The sequence below is a fragment of the Belonocnema kinseyi genome, chromosome 3, assembly GCF_010883055.1.
Source record: "Belonocnema kinseyi isolate 2016_QV_RU_SX_M_011 chromosome 3, B_treatae_v1, whole genome shotgun sequence".
Taxonomy (NCBI): Eukaryota; Metazoa; Arthropoda; class Insecta; order Hymenoptera; family Cynipidae; genus Belonocnema; species Belonocnema kinseyi.
Window position 1 is genome coordinate 118,753,438 of NC_046659.1, and position 16,840 is coordinate 118,770,277.

General features: G+C 27.7%; 2 protein-coding genes across 2 annotated transcripts in view; one reads left to right on the forward strand and one right to left on the reverse strand.

The window, feature by feature from the left end:
* The window catches only part of LOC117168674 (DNA mismatch repair protein Mlh1), a 32,110-nt gene extending 31,344 nt beyond the window's left edge, over positions 1-766 (forward strand). The window contains exon 9 of the mRNA XM_033354342.1: positions 422-766. Within this exon, the coding sequence (XP_033210233.1) occupies positions 422-714 (293 nt within the window). The 3' untranslated portion in view covers positions 715-766. The remainder of the gene's footprint in view (positions 1-421) is intronic.
* Positions 754-16,840, reverse strand: part of LOC117168673 (coatomer subunit alpha) — a 30,133-nt gene continuing 14,046 nt past the window's right edge. Inside the window, exons 3-5 of the mRNA XM_033354340.1 lie at positions 14,043-14,990; positions 6,776-7,930; positions 754-1,353 (exon numbers count right to left, since the gene is read on the reverse strand). Coding sequence (XP_033210231.1) covers positions 1,117-1,353; positions 6,776-7,930; positions 14,043-14,990 — 2,340 coding nt within the window. The 3' untranslated portion in view covers positions 754-1,116. The remainder of the gene's footprint in view (positions 1,354-6,775; positions 7,931-14,042; positions 14,991-16,840) is intronic.

Genomic DNA, 16,840 nt, shown 5'->3' on the forward strand with positions numbered 1-16,840 from the left:
TATTTACAAAAAAAGTTCTTAGGTTCAAAAAAACATTCAGTGAACTGAAAAACTGTGGTCGGTAATATAGGTATTTAGCTGTGTCACATGCCCTTAAAATAATATAATTTTGAATCTTTGAACTCTATTTGTTCCATTTGGTACCTGTAAATTTTTGAGCATTTAAATACACAATTTTTTAATTAAAAATGTTAAAAATTCAATTTTAAAAGTTTGGAATTCAAGTGTTCCACTTTGAATGTTTAAATTTGTTGTTGTATTTTCTATTACTTTATATGAAAAAATGTTTAGAATATAGTTTGATTTTTTAGATTTCATTGGCCGTGAAAAATGTTTGCGAACCGGGAAAAAACTGGGAATTTTTTTCCTCGATTAAAACGGCCACCCTCAGAAAATAAATCAGACTCTTTTTTTCTTTCAGACAAATATTTTCCGCGTGAAGGCGGACTACCCTTATACATCCTCAGTTTGTCAACCCAAGTCGACTGGGAAGCAGAAAAGCCCTGTTTTAAAGGAATTTGTCGCGAAACAGCGAAATTCTACAGCCAAATCGACTCTGATTCCGAAACCTTTGACTGGAAACACGTAACCGAGCATATTTTATACAGCGCTATCAAAGAAAGTTTACTGCCTCCAAAAGAGTTCGCTCATGACTCCACAATTCTGGAAATAGCTTCCTTGCCAGATTTGTACAAAGTTTTCGAAAGATGCTAATCATTGATATTTAATTATTTAATTAAATAAAGACCAATATTTTTTGTACATTTTAAACATTTCTTTTATTCATCTCTTTCCTTCCGAAAGAGAAATTCATTACAAATTTCATTCTTCTATAACATTCGCATAATTACAATTTACTCTCGGAACTAAAAACTGCACTCGTTCCCACGCAGTGTTGAATAAAATTTTTCAAAATGCAGCACTTTATTGGCTGAACGAAGATAAAAAAGAAAAACATCACTTCTATTAATATTTTTAAAAGCTCATTGTGTGGGCTGTACAAATACTTGATGATATTACTCATTAAATGCAAGGCTAGAACTATAAGTAATAAAAATATTAATCGCTTAACAAATTATGCTGTGGATAAGTAACGAAATTATTTAAATAAACTATTTATCGGAATTGCAGTGCACTTATCTTCAGTCCAGTGCACTGTTTGCCAATTTGCGAAACATCACAAACTTTGCAGAGCAAATCGTTGAATTGGGGCTGATAAGTTGCTCCACAAAGAGGGCATTTTGTTTCAGGACTTCCACGATAAATTGGCGTGTAAGTTCCAGCGCAGAGCGTAAACGGATTATGCTCGTCATAAGCCAATTCGTGTTCGTCAACTGGAGTCTTGTCGCAGGCCTGAAAAAAAACAATCATTTTTACATTTTTAAATAAAAAAAAAATATATTCTTCAATTATTCAGGGTTCGCAGACATTTTTTCACGGTCAATGATATTTAAAAAATCAAACATTAAATCTGAAAATTGCTCCATTCGAAGTAAGCAAAATTAAACTGCAAATGAAAGCTCTCAAAAGTGAAACTCGTGGAATTTATACTCTGAAAATTGAAGTTAAAAAACTGTTTTTATTCAACCATTTTGTATTCAAATGCTCAATAATTTACACATACGAACTGGAAGCTACCAACACTTTTCGACAGAAAATTTTTAATTAAATGCAGTTAAACTTCCTAATTGAAAAATTTTAACTTTTATAAATAGTAGAGTTCAAAGATTCCGATTCAGTTCAAAAAATATATATCCACGTTATCATTTTTAATGCTCTTAATTGAAGAATCAATCAATGAATTTAAAAATGTTCAAAATTATACCATTTTAAGAAATTTTAAATTCTAATTCCAGCTCAGAATTGGTTAAAAATGGAAAATTTATTTAAATCCGAAATTTAATTTCTTTTCAAAAAATTCCCTGTTCCAATTTATAATTTAAATTTTTTCGAAAATACCTCGTTTAATAATTTTGTTTGAAAAGTTATATTTTCCATTGAGAATTGTTATTCTCCTCAATAAATTCCAATTGCAGCTCAAAATTATTTTAAAATTGATAATTCCTTGCTCAAATCCGGAATTTTAATTCTTTTCAAAAATTTCGGTTTCAACTAAAAATTAGAATTTTTCTGTAAAATTCCATGTTCCAAATCATCATTTTAATTTGTTTTCAAAAATATTCCCTGCTTCAAATCAGAACTAGAATTCTTTGGAAAAAGTTTCTGTTCCAATTCAGAATTTTATTCCTTTTTGAAAATTTCCAGCACTAGCGCAAAATTATTTTAAAATTGAAAATTCCATCTTCAAAATCCGGAATTTGAATAATTTTCAAAAATTCTCCATTTCAACTAAAAATTAGAATTTTTCTGTAAAATTCCCTGTTCCAATTCATCATTTTAATTCTTTTTTCAAAAATAGTCCTTTTCAACTTAGAATTAAAATGAATTCTTTTTACAAAATTCCTGTTCCAATTCAGAATTTTATTCCTTTTCAAAAATTTTCAGTACTAGCTCTGAATTTGTTTAAATTTGAAAATTCCCGGTTCAAATCCAGAATTTTAATTATTTTCAAAAATTCTCCATTTCAATCCATTGTAAGAATTAGAATTTTTTGTAAAATTCCCTGTTCCAATTTATCATTTAAATTTTTTCGAAAATATCTCGTTTTAACACAGAATAATAATTTTGTTTGAAAAATTCAACTGAATTTAGTTGAAAATTCACCTTAACTATTAAATTTTTTCTGGAAAATTTTCGTATTTTAATAGAAATGTAATTTTTCTCGTTAAAAAATTTACTCTTTTGTATAAAATTTAACTATTTTTTGTTAGGAATTAATTTCTGTGATTGAAAAAAAAAATTTAATTAAAAATTCATTTTTTATACCAAATTCTTCTTTTGGATTGAAAATTCCAGTATTTGGTCAAAAATGCAATGTTTTAGTTGAAAAGTCATCACTGTGATTAAAAATTAATTTATTTTGCTGAAAATTCCTTTCTTTTAGTTGAAATTTAATTTTTTAAAGTGAAAATGTAACTAGTCCATTTTTGCTTGAAAATTTATATTTTTAGTTGAAAATTAATTAATTTGTCTGCAAACTCGTTTTTTTTTGTTGTTTAAAATTTACTTTTTTAACTGCAAATTGAACTATTTTAGTTTTGGTTTGTAAATGTATCTTTTCTAGTTGAAAATGTATATATTTGATTAAAACTGTACCTTTTGGTGGAAAATTCACCTTTTGGGCTTAAAATTGAATTATTTTAATGGACATTTAATTTTTGTTTTGAAAATTGATTGTTTTAACTGAAAATGTTTTTTTTTTTTCATTAAAAAAACTATTTTGTTGAAAATTAATTTTGTTGTTGTTGGTTGAACATTTATTTTCCTAACATTTTAATATTCTAATTTTGCTTTAAAATTAATCATTTTTAGATGAAAATTCGTGTACTTTGTTGAAAATGAGTTTTTTTTTTGTAGAAAATTAATCTGTTGGGTTAGAAATTCAACTATTTGGTTAAAAATTCATTTTTTGGTTGAAGAAAATTAAAAAAAGTTTTTATTAAATTAATCTTTTTTTTTTTTTTTTGAAAACTCAACTAAAAAGTGTTTAAAATGTATTTAGAAACCAATTTTGTTTGCATTAATATTTCTAATCTTCTAGGTGTATGGTTGATTTTATACCTAGAAAAGCTAAAAAAATGGGGAAATTTTAGCAGCATATTTCTGATTGAAGATTCATCATTTTAGTGAAAGATTTATTTCTTAGGTTCAAAATTTACCTTCTTGTTTTTAAATCTCAACTAAAATGTGCATAAAATGTTTTTCAAAAGAAAAATTTTTTTGCACTAATATTAATAGTCTTCTAGGTGCATGGTTGATTTTATACCTAGAAAAATTTATAAATTGGGATATTTTAGCAATCATGAATAAGGCAATGTTGTGAATTTTTTTTAAACGAGAATTTGACAAATTTGTAGAAGAAAAATCTGTCCACGTTCGATTTCGAAAGTTTTTAAATAATTAGTGGAATTGTTTTGTTTTTCAATTATGCTATTATTTAGCTTACAATGCGTAATTCAAAATTTTTTTACTTTAAAAATGTTGCATTGAAAATTTTTATTTCTAAGCTTGCATTTTTAATTTTAAGAATTTAAAAATGCTTTCTTAAAGACTTGAGTAAATAAAAAATAAAAGCCTTTGATGTTGAAAATTTTGGATAAAAAAATTTTTATTTAAGAAATAAATATATTTGTTTAATTTATCGGTACTTTAAGTAATAAAAAGTGAACAAAAAGGATTTTAAACCAGTTCAAAATTTAAGAATTTTCAGATTTTAACGTTAAAATTTAAACTTGAAAGTTTCTAAACTATTTTAAATTTAAAAATAACTTAAAAATAACATATTCTTAATTAAAGGCTTTTATTAAATTTAAAATATTGTTTCAGTCTAAAATATTCAATTTTTTAACCCGTTCAATTTGAAATTTTTAATTTAAAAAAAAATTAATTAATTAATATTTAGCAATATTGAAATTTTTATTTAAGACAAGTAAATTGAAATCAAATATTTAAAAGTAAAGAATCTTCAAATGAATTCTTGGACATAGAAAACCTGGAATCGTTAAAATTTCAAAAAATGCTTAATTTGTAAGGGAAAAATTAAAATTTTGATGTTTAATTTACAAATGAACATTTGTAGAAAAAATTTGAGTAATTTAAAGAGATATTAAGGAGTTTTAACAAGATTAAAAATTATCATGCAAATTTTAGAAAGTTTTCTTAAAATCTTCTAGAATCTTTTTTGAAAATTTTGTTTAAATCTTTAGAAAACTTTTTAAATATTATCTTAAAATAATTTTTCAAAAGGAAATATTATTTTTAATTTTCCTAGTAATCTTAAGAAAATGTTTTTATTCTTTTGAAGCCTTTCACAATTCTTGAAAAAAATCTAATTTTTTTGTTTAAAATCTACATTTTGTTTTATATTACGCTATAATTTTTAGTTTTACATTACGTTTCAGTCTTTTTAAAACTTCTACATATCTCTTAAAATTACTCAAATTTCGCCTATAAATAATAAATGTTTTGGAAAAAATTTCCAAAATAATTTTAAATTTAAAACAAATTTAATCGATCTTCTAGATTTTGAAATAAAATTTTGAAGCTTTCCAAGGATGTTGAAACAATTTACAAAGAAAATAATTGATTTTCTAATTTAAGAAGTGTTCAGTTAAAATTTTTTCAATTTTTCAATATTTAATATTTCCAGCTTAAAATTCATTAAAATAATATAATTTTGAAAATTTTAAAGTTCACGGATTGATTTTTTTAATTTAGAGCATTGAAAATGATAACGTAGATTTATATTTTTTTATATTAAAAAATGTTAGTACCTTCAATTGTATACGTGTAAGTTATTGAGCATTTGCATTAAAAATTTTCGAATTAAAAAGTTTTAAATTTCAATTTTAGAAGTTCAAAATTTAACAGTTCCACTTTGAGTGCTTTCATTTACAGCTCAGTTTTTATTACCTCAAATGGAAATTTTTTTAGCTTTCATGTTCCATTTTTTAAATTTCATTGACCGTGAAAAATGTTTGCGAACTGGAAAAAAACCGGGAATTTATTTCGTCGATTAAAACGACCACCCTGTGTTTTCTATCACTTCGACTTCTTTTATCGTTTAAATTAGACGTCCTTTCAAATTCGAAATGATACATATACCCGCAAAATTTTAATAATATAATTATTATTAATAAAGATAGAAAACACGATTTTATCAATCGTAATTCAAAATGCTTATAAACGTTCATTAAATTCTCAAAGCATATTCTCATGCTCGTGAGAATTTATCCGAGCACCTAAACTCTTTAGAAGACTGTCCTTGTTTTCTCTAAATATCCTAAAATCCTTGAACTCAATATAAAAAAAGTGAGTGACTAAAGTCGTAGATTACTACAATTACGAGGGGTGTTTAAAAAGTAAGTTTCCCGTCTGCCGTTTTGCCCGAGCGCCATCTAGTGAGCTGGGGCCGAACATAGTTTCAGTTTAGGATATACCGATAAGACCGGAATCGGTTTTAGCTGCCGAAAAAATTTTTTTCATCAGTACCGGATCGGAAACCATGGGAGCTACCTGTGAAAAACGTATCCACTTGTGAGTTGCGTGCAGTTATTCGCTTTTTAACTGCAAAAGGGCTTAATGGCAGCGAAATTCACACTGAATTAGTGCATATTTATGGTGACAAATGCATGAGTGTGCAAATGGTGCGTCGGTGGCGTACATATTTTCTCGAGGGACGCGGAGAAGTTCATGATGAACAGCGTGCAGGCAGGCCAAAAACCGCCATTACGGATGACGCAGTCGCAGCAGTCGAAAAAATTATTTTGGCGGATAGGCGCTTTCCAATTGACAGAATTTTGGATTCAATGGCCTCCTGAAATCGATATTTCTCAGTGTGAATTTCGCTGCCATTAAGCCTTTTTGCAGTTAAAAAGCGAATAACTGTACGCAATCCACAAGTGGACACGTTTTTCACAGGTAGCTCCATGGTTTCCGAGTCGGTACTGATGAAAAAAAATTTTTCGGCAGCTAAGATGGGTCCCCTCTCATCGGTATATCCTAAACTAAAACTATGTTCGGTTCCAGCTCGCTAGATGGCGCTGGGGCAAAACGTCAGACTAGGGAAACTTACTTTTTGAACACCCCTCGTAATAACTGGCAAAAAAATTCGAGTATTAAAATCGCTAAACAAAAAGAAAACAAAAAGACTCACCTGCAATATCTTTCTAACTTGTTGAGCGACTTCCGCCCTTGGTCCCAATTCCAGAAGCCTCCTCGCAAACGACGCCGCCGTCTTGAAATTCTTCAGCTTGAAGAACATATTCACGGCAGTCCGAAGAGTCAAAATTTGATGTACAGGTTGTAAATTGCAATGCGTAAAATATGCCGCCATCTCGCAAACCCTCTTCTGCTCCGCTAAACTGGCCTTCGGCAAACTCTTCCTCTCCGTTTCCATCTTCAGGCCCAGAATATACTCCCGGCAAATCTGAATCAACTGCTGAGCCTCGGCAATGTCCTGCCTCGTATCCACCACTAAAAACGGCACACTCAAAAGAATCCCCTGAAGTTTCTCGGTCGCTTCGACAAATTTACCACTCGTCGTCAACTGGTAGCAGGCCTGAAGTCTCTGGACGAGATCTGCAAGTCGCAAACCCACAGCCGGCAATCCTGTCTTGAGCGTCGCTTCCTTCCAGTTTCTCAAGGGATAATTGTAGAGCGAGGGAATGCTGGGCAGGAGAGAATAGGAGGTACGCGAGCGGGCAAAAGTGCTCATGAAGAGTGGCTGATAGGGTTGGAAGTTAACAATTCCCACTTGCTCGTAGAGGAGGGTTGAGGCCGTTTTGAAGGAGCCGGCGAGGACATGATCAACGGGGAGTTTGGAATTGTTGACCCAGTGTTGAACGGGCGGAACGCCTTTTGTTGGCGGGGCATAATAGCCTTCGTCGGTGGACGCATTGGTGGCTTCAAGTTCCGGCGGCAGATCCACATCCTCGACTTCCCAACCGGCCGACTCTTCGCCCTCGTTGACGCTTTTTGCGTCCTCGGCGTCCTCTTCATCCATACCGAGCTCGTCATCATTTCCCCATCCCTCAACGACATTTTCGTCTTCCTCGGCTGGCGCCAGGGCTGCCGAGACTTGAGTCTTGCCTCGAGACATCATTGCACCCTCGAAGAATCCTTTGGAAACGGTCAATAGGGGCCAGTTGTTCTCGGCTTGTTGGACAGGAACTGGAGGACAAAGGTAGATTGCTCCTTCCTCCAGGTCCACGAGTTCATCCTTCATCGACTCGTAGAGGATGTCGTCGTCCTCGTTCGCGATTCCGTGAATTTTTTCTGTCACGTATGCAAGGGATGACTGACCAGAGTTCTGGAAATTAAATTATCAAGATGAATGGAACAAAGGAAGGAACAGGGTGACCACTAGACCGGAAAACCCGGAAAATCGGGTATTTTACCAGGGATTCGAACGAAATTAAGGGACATTTTTGGATATTTGCCAATTGTTTCGATAAATTAAAAAGAATTTGATTAAAAACAACGCTTATTCTAAAAAACTATAAAAAAAAATAATGAGCCTACGATGGCACAATGTCAAAATTATGTGTTAATCGTATTTTATATAAAAAAGAACGAAAAGGAACGTGAAAAAACTTTCGTTACGTTCCTTTTTGTTTCTTTCCACATAAAACTTTGACGTAACACAAATTTGACAATGTGCGTGCCTCCGTAGCTGAATTATTTTTTAGTGACTTTTCATACTTCGCATTATTTTCGGGTAAATTATATGGAATTTTAAGAAATAATTGGAAAATGTCTGAAAATGACCCTTAATTTCGAACGAATCCCTGAATTTTAAGAAATTTTTAGACTAAAAAAATCTGTTCAAGTTTCTTTTCAACCGTTTTTTAAATAATTAGTTGAACTGTGATATTTTTCAATTATTATATCATTCAGTTTAGAAAGCGTAATACTTTAAGAATGAAAAAAGTTTTATTCGTTAAACAAATGTAAAACCTCAATTAAAACTTTACAGTCTTTTTTTTTTTTCGTTACAAATTCGTCATTTTTAGAGCTTCAGCGATTTTTTGTTTAAACTTCTATTATTATACTTTTTTGTGAAGAATTCATCGTTTTGGTTAACAATTTAATAATTTCGTTTAAAGTTTAATTTTTTGTTTGAAAATTCAACAATTTTATTTTCAAAAAACTATCCTTTGCGTCTGAAAATTACTTTATTGTTAAAAATTCAACTCTTTTCTGAAAAATTCGTCCTTTGGGTTTGAAAATTCAACTAATTTTTTTATTTTAAATTAATCAGAGTGGCCGCCGGACTGGGAAACCGGCAATTTTACGAAAAAAATCTGCCCAAGTTCGATTTTAACAGTTATTTAAATAATTAAAGTGCAGTTTTCAAGATTTAAACACTTAAAAATTAAAAGCATTTGAAGTTGAAAATTTCTGATAAAAAACAGTTTTATTTTATTAGCATTTAATATAAATAAATAAATTATTTTTAAAATGGATCTGTACTCTAAGTATAGAAATCTGAACAATAATTGATTTGACCAAACAATTCTAGATCCGTTCAAAATTTGAGAATTTTCACATTGTAACTGTTTCAATCCGAAAGTCTTAATAAGAATTCAAATTAATATATCATTTATTCCGATAATTTTATTTCTTAATAACATTTTTCATGATTTATCAATAATATATTTTTAATTCAGAGTTTTAGGTCTTCTTTTACAATATTTTTCATATTAAATTTAATAAATAAATTTAATAAATTAATAAACCCATAATAATATAGTCACAATTAAAGGTTTTTATTAAATTTTAAATATCGTGAGTCCAAATTATTTAATTTTTATCCCATTTAATTTGAAATTTCTTAATGTAGAAAAAGAATAAGTATTTCAAATTTAGCAATATTTCACTTTTCATTTAAGATGAATAAATTGAAACTAAATAAAAAAAAAAAAAAACAATTTGAAACTGAATTGTTTGACTTAGAAAGCTTTGAAACTTTAGATTTTCGAAGAACTTTTAAACTTTTAGAGTTACAATTTTAATTGTTCTATTTAAAAGGTGTTTAATTTATAAGTGAAATCTTATAATTTTGACACATAAATAACAATTGAACACTTATTATTTTCCTAAAATTTTTGAAAATCCTGCAAATTAAAAAAAAATCCTTTAAATCTTCCATGTTCTTCTTTGATAATTTTTGAAATCTATTAAAATCTTTTTAAGTTTTCTGTCCTAATAGTTGTTCAAAGTGAAAAATCATTTTCAATTTTCCAAAGAATCTTAAGAAAATTTTTTATTCTTTTTTTTTTATTTTCTGAAAGTTATAGAAAAAATTCAATTCATTTTGAAATATATTTAAAAGTTTCGAAAAAAATTCTAAAATTATTTTGAATTTGACAAAATTTAAAACTACTTCTAGATTTATCAAGATTTTGAAATAAAATTTTAAAGCATTTAAAGGATGCCTAGACTATTTGAAATAAAAATAAATTAACTTCTAATTACAGAAATGTTACGTTAAAAAAATTATTATTCCATTTTTAATGCGTCGAGCTTAAAATTACTTAAAATAATATAATTTAAAAAATTTTTTAAGTTCATTCTTTGAATCTTTAATTTAGACTATTGAAAATGTTAACGTGAATTTATATTTTTGGAACTTAATCTGAATCTTAGAACTGTATAATTTATAAAAGTTCTAAATTTTGCAGTTTATTTTCATTTCATTTAACATTGTTTAATTGAAAAGTGTTAGTACCTTCCATTTTAAAAGTTTGGAATCCAAGTGTTCCACTTTAAATGCTTTAATATGTTTATTGTTTATTAATTTATATGGAAAAATGTTTAGAATATAGTTTGATTTTTTAAATTTCATTGGCCGAGAAAAATGTTTGTGAACCGGGAAAAAATCGGGAATTTTTTTCTTCGACTAAAACGGCCACTCTGTCAATGTTTTTTTTTTAAATAAAATATAAATTATTACATTTTTTTCGAGATTTCATATTCTATGGTTAAAAAATTCAACTATTTGGTTAAAAGTTGAACTTCTTTGTTAAAAATGTATTTTTTTAGTAGGAGATTAATCATTTTAGTAGAAAGTTCAAACTATTTTGTTTTAAATTTAGCGATTATTGGTTGTAAATGATTAATTAGTTAAAAAATTGAAGTAATTGGTTGAAAATTGAATCATTTTGTTGAAATTTCAACAACTTTCTTAAAAAGTAATCTTTTTAGGTTAAAGAATCAACTATTTTGTTAAAAATTCGTGTTTTTTTTTATAAATTCAACTATTTTTCATTTAAAATAAAAAATATTTTGTGTATGCAATTTCAACCACTACATTTTTTTTGTTCCAAGATACAAAATTTTAGTTGAAACTTCATCTTTGATTGAATATTATTTTATATAAAAAATAAAAAATCTGTTTAAATTTGATTTCAACTATTTTTTAAATAATAAGTTAAATTGTGATATTTTTCAATTATTATATCATTCAGTTTAGAATTCAGGGTAGAATTGAACTGATTTTTTTTACATTTTATTTGAAATTAAAATCTTTTTTCGTTGCAAATTCGTCTTTTTTAGCTTCAGCGATTTTTTGTTTAAACTTCTACTATTATACTTTTTTGTGAAGAATTAATCGCTTTGGTTAACAATTAAATAATTTGGTTTAATTTTTAATTTTTTGTTTGAAACTTCAACAATTTTATTAAAAAATCATCTCTTTTCTAAAAAAATCGTCCTTTCGTTTTGAAAAATCGACTATTTTGTTGAAAATGATTCATTTTTTGATGAAATAAACTATTTTTTATTAATATTTGTTGAATAAAATATCAATTATTACATTGTTGTTGGGAATTCATGTTTTATGATTAAAAAATTTAACTACTTGGTTAAAAGTTGAACTTATTTGTTAAAAATTTATTATTTTAGTTGAAGATTCATCATTTTAGTAGAAAGTTTAAACTATTTTGTTTTAAATTTAGCGATTCTTGGTTGTAAATTATTACTTGGTTAAAACTTTTATTTGAAATTAGAATTTTTTTTAGCTTCGGCGATTTTTTGTTTAAACTTCTACTATTATACTTTTTTGTGAAGAGTTCAGCGTTTGGGTTAAAAGTTTAATTATTTGGTTTAAAGTTTAATTTTTTGTTTGGAAACTCAAAAATTTTGTTAAAAAATCATACTTTGCGATTGAAAATTACTTTATTGTTAAAAATTCAACTCTTTTCTAAAAAATACGCCCTTTCGGTTTGAAAATTCGACTATTTTGTTTGAAAATGATTCATTTTTTGATGAAATCAACTATTTTTTATAAAAATTGGTTGAATAAAATATAAATTATTACATTGTTGTTGAGAATTCATATTTTACAGTTAAAAATTAAACTACTTGATTAAATATTGAACTTCTTTGTTAAAAATTTATTTAATAACTTTCTTAAAAAGTAATCTTCTTAGGTTAAAAAATCAACTATTTTGTTTAAAATTCATGTTTTGTTATGAATTCAAATATTTTTCATTTAAAATTAAAAATATTATACTTTTTTGTGAAGAATTCATCGTTTTGTTTAACAATCTCATTATTTGGATTAAAGTTTAATTTTTTCTTGGAAAATTCAACAACTTTATTTAAAAAATCATCCTTTGCGATTGTAAATTACTTTATTGTTGAAAATTCAACAGTTTTATACAAAATTCGTCCTTTGGGTTTGAAAATTCAACTATTTTGTTGAAAATGCTTCATTTTTGAATGAATTCATCTATTCTTTTATTAGAATTTTTTTTTAATATAAATTATTACATTTTTTTCGAGATTTCATGTTTTATGGTTAAAAAATTCAACTACTGGGTTAAATATTCAAACTAATTTGTTTTAAATTTAGCGATTTTTGGTTGTAAATTATTACTTGGTTAAAAATTTGATTACATGGTTGAAAATTGAATCATTTTGTTGAAATTTCAACAACTTTCTTACAAAGTAATCTTTTTTGGTTAAAAAATCAACTATTTTGTTAAAAATTCATCTTTTTTATGAATTTAATTATTTTTTATATAAAATTAAAAATATTATACTTTTTTGTGAAGGATTCATCGCTTTGGTTAACAATTTAATTATTTGATTTAAGGTTTAATTTTTGGTTCAAAATTCAACAATATTGTTGAAAAATCATCCTTTGCGATTAAAAATTACTTTATTGTTAAAAATTCAACTCTTTTCTAAAAAATTCGTCCTTTGGGTTTGAAAATTCAACTATTGTTTTTTATTTTAAATTAATTATAGTGACCGCCGGACTGGGAAACCGGCAATTTTACGAAAAAAAAATCTGCCCAAGTTCGATTTTAACAGTTATTTAAATAATTAAAGTGCAGTTTTCAAGATTTAAACACTTAAAAATTAAAAGCATTTGAAGTTGAAAATTTCTGATAAAAAACAGTTTTATTTTATTAGCATTTAATATAAATAAATAAATTATTTTTAAAATGTACCTGTACTCTAAGTATAGAAATCTGAACAATAATTGCTTTGACCGAACAATTCTAGATCCGTTCAAAATTTGAGAATTTCCAGATTGTAACTGTTTCAATCCGAAAGTCTTGATAAGAATTTAAATTAATATACCATTTATTCCGATAATTTTATTTTTAATTATTTAACAATTAATTTAACAATTTAATTATTTGGTTTAAATTTTTTATTTTAATTTTTTCTTGGAAAAATCAACAATTTCATTTGAAAAATCATCCTTTGCGATTGAAAATTACTTTATTGTTAAAAATTCAACTCTTCTAAAAAATTTGTTCTTTAGGTTTGAAAATTCAACTATTTTGTTGAAAATGCTTCATTTCTGGATGAATTCATCTATTTTTTTATTTTAAATTATTTTTTTTTTTTTTGAATAAAATATAAATTTTTAGTTTTTTTCTATAATTCATTTTTCATGGTAACTTTGATATTTTTGTTTGAAAATTCACCTTTTTTTTAATTCAAAAACCGATTATTTGAACACTTTATTATTTTGTTGAATCATTTTCGGTTAAACGTCTACAATTATATTTTTGATTGAAAATTATTATTATTATTTGATTAAATGTTTAATTACATGGTTAAAAAATAATCTTATTCGGTTAAAAAATCAACTATTTAGTTAAAAACTTGCCCTTTTTCGACGAATTTAACTATTTTTTATTTAAAATTAAAAATATTTTGTGCATGAGATGTCAACCACATTTTTTTATTCCAAGATACGCAATTTTAGTTAAAACTTCATTACTGGTTGAGTATTCTTTTTTTTCGTAGAAAAATCTTCTCAGGTAAAAATTAATATTTTTGGTTGACTAATTTTCAATCAAACGATTGAATTTGCCACCAAAAAAAGTAATGTCTTTTCAAGAAAATTGTAAAATTAAAAAAAAATAATAAAACTCATAACGAAAAAGATCCCTCACCTTGAGAATCTTTGCCCGTTCATAAATATCTCCCAGGAGAAGACTACCCTGATACTGTCCCGAAACGTCCTTTCGTATTTCCGCAATCTTCGTCATTTTCCTCAACTTGTCCAGATTCCCAGTGATGAGATAAAGAAAGGCCAGCTTCTCAAAGTTCTTCGTTCGCTGATAGCACATCTCCACAACCTGGTGATTGCCCTGGAGAAGAGCCGCATTCGCCAAACTCTCCCAGCAAGTTTTCTGATCGAGTGACCTGGCCGCTTCAAGTGCCACCTCAATATTCCCGCATTCCAGAGCCAAGCCAAATCGCGTCTTCTCGTCCTTGACAAAGTGCAATGCCACCTCGGGATATCCTTTCTGCTGGAGATAGGCAATAATCGACTGACCAACGAGATTTGCCGTACGCACCATGTGCAAAACTTCCTCATACTTTCGATTGATCAGCGCCAGTTTGAATTTGTACTCGGTCGGATCTATTCGCAAAATTCGCGGCCGGCATTCCCGATCGAGGCAGTAGACTTGGTTGCCCTTCACTTTCGTCACGTAAATCGGCAAATCCAGGGTCCGTATAATTCCGTGATCGCCATTGTTGATCGCGTACTTGATGTGATTGCTCGTCGTGTAGATAAAGACGCCTGACTCATCCCAGGAGCCGGACTTCACTCTTGTATTCTCGTGGATGCAGCAGAGCGACTCGAGACGACGATTGCAGATGTTGACGGAATGCTTGGCCAGGAGAGCCACATAGGACATGTCCGCCGACCAAACGACGTATCGGCATTTCGAAATTTTCACCTCAGCCAGGGTCCTTTTCTGCTGGACGTCAAAGAGGATCACTTGATCGGCGTCGCGTAAAAGTAGCATTCCGGTTCCGGCGTAAAAGATCTCGTCACAGTTTGGAATTTGTACTTTTTTCGTCACCTCGTTCTTGAGATTCTTGATCACCAGCTGCAAAGAAAAATAGTCATTTTGTCTGTAAGTTTTCAAAATTAACTTCACTGTTTGTTTAAAATGTTTTTTATTCCACACTCGACCGAAATAGCCACTTTTTTTGCCCCTGAAAATAGTGCCGAAAGTAGCATATATTTACCGCAAACCAAACTTGCGGGGCGAAAGTAAAATTAGCGGGGCGAAAATAAAATTGGCGGGGCGAAAGTAAAATCAGCGGGGCGAAAGTGTAATTTGAGGGGCGAAAGTAAAAATTAGTTGATCAAAATTCGAGGCGTGGAATAAAAAATTTAAAAATCTTCTAAAAAAAAGTTTTCTTTTAGATTTCATGATTCAATAGTTTAATTAAAATTGTAGTTCTTTCTTGACTGGATTTTTTAAAATTGAAAATTCAACCATTTTTGTAAATATTCACGCTTCTGGCTGGATAATGTATCTCTTTCTGTAAAAATCTCACATTTTTTGGTTAAAAATGCAACTGTCTTGATAAAAATTGATGTTTCGGTTGAAATTAATTTTGGTTGGAAATGGACATTTTTCTGTTGAAAATTAAATTGTTTGATAAAAGATTCGTATTTTCAGCTCGAAGCTTAAACAATTTGGTAGAAAATTTAAAGAATTGGTTGAAAATTGATGTGTTCTGTTGAAAACTCTTTTTTGTAAGAAAATCAATTTCTTTGTTAAAAATTCGATTGTTTAATTGAAAATTAATCTGTTTTAGATAATAATTTAACTATTTTGTTGAAAATTCGCCTTTTCGGCTACAAAATTCAACATTTTGATTAACATTTTGTATCTACCTTGATTACATTTTTTTTAAATGGAAAATTCAACAATTTTTCTACACATTCATCCTTCTGATTTGCTAATATATCTCTTTCTGTAAAAATTTCACCTTTTCTGGTTTAAAATGCAACTGTCTTGTTAAAAATTGATGTCATGGTTAAAAATTAATTTTGATTAAAAATTCATATGTTTGTGTTGAAAATTAAATTGTGTCGTAAGCGACTTGTATTTTCGGCTCGAAAATTAAACAATTTGGAAACAAATATAACTATTTGGGTTAAAAATTTATGCGTTTTGTTAAAAATTCTTCTTTTTGGAAGAAAATAAATTTTTTTGTTGAAAATTAAATTGTTTAATTTACTGTTTTTTTATTCAAATATTTTGGTTGAAATGTCAGCTATTAAATTTTTTGTTAAAGGTTTAGCTTTTTAGATTAAAAATTAAACTGTTTTGTAGAAAATTCGTTTTCTATATTGAAAATTAATTCTCCTCAACCAAAAAAGATGACTTTTCGAGCTGAAAATTCAACTGTTTTTTTTTCTAGAAAAATCGTCTTTCTAGTTTGAAAATGTCACAATTTGGTATAAAATTCAATTATGTGGTGCAAAACTAAACTGTTTTATAGAAAATTCATTTTTTTAAATAAAAAATATTTTTGTTTTTAACAGAAAATTCGTCTTTCTACCTTGAAAATTTCAGAATTTGATATAAAATTCAATTATGTCGTGCAAAATTTAACTATTTTCTAGAAAATTAATTTTTTTCAATTGAAAATTAATTCTCTACCAAGAAAGATGTCTTTTCGAGTTGAAAATTCAACTATTTGGTACAAAATTAAACTATTTTTTGTAAACATTTTTTTTTTAATAATTATTTTCGGCCAAAATGGAATTAATACATTTCTAGTCAACAATTGATATTTTTCCGTTTAAAAATTCTATTTACTTAAACATTTTAGAAAAAAAAAAAAAAAACTAATCAAATCAAATTTGGAGTAAAAGCTTAATATTAGACTTATATTAGACTAAAAGCTTTCTAATAATATTTGTTTAAATATAATCTAT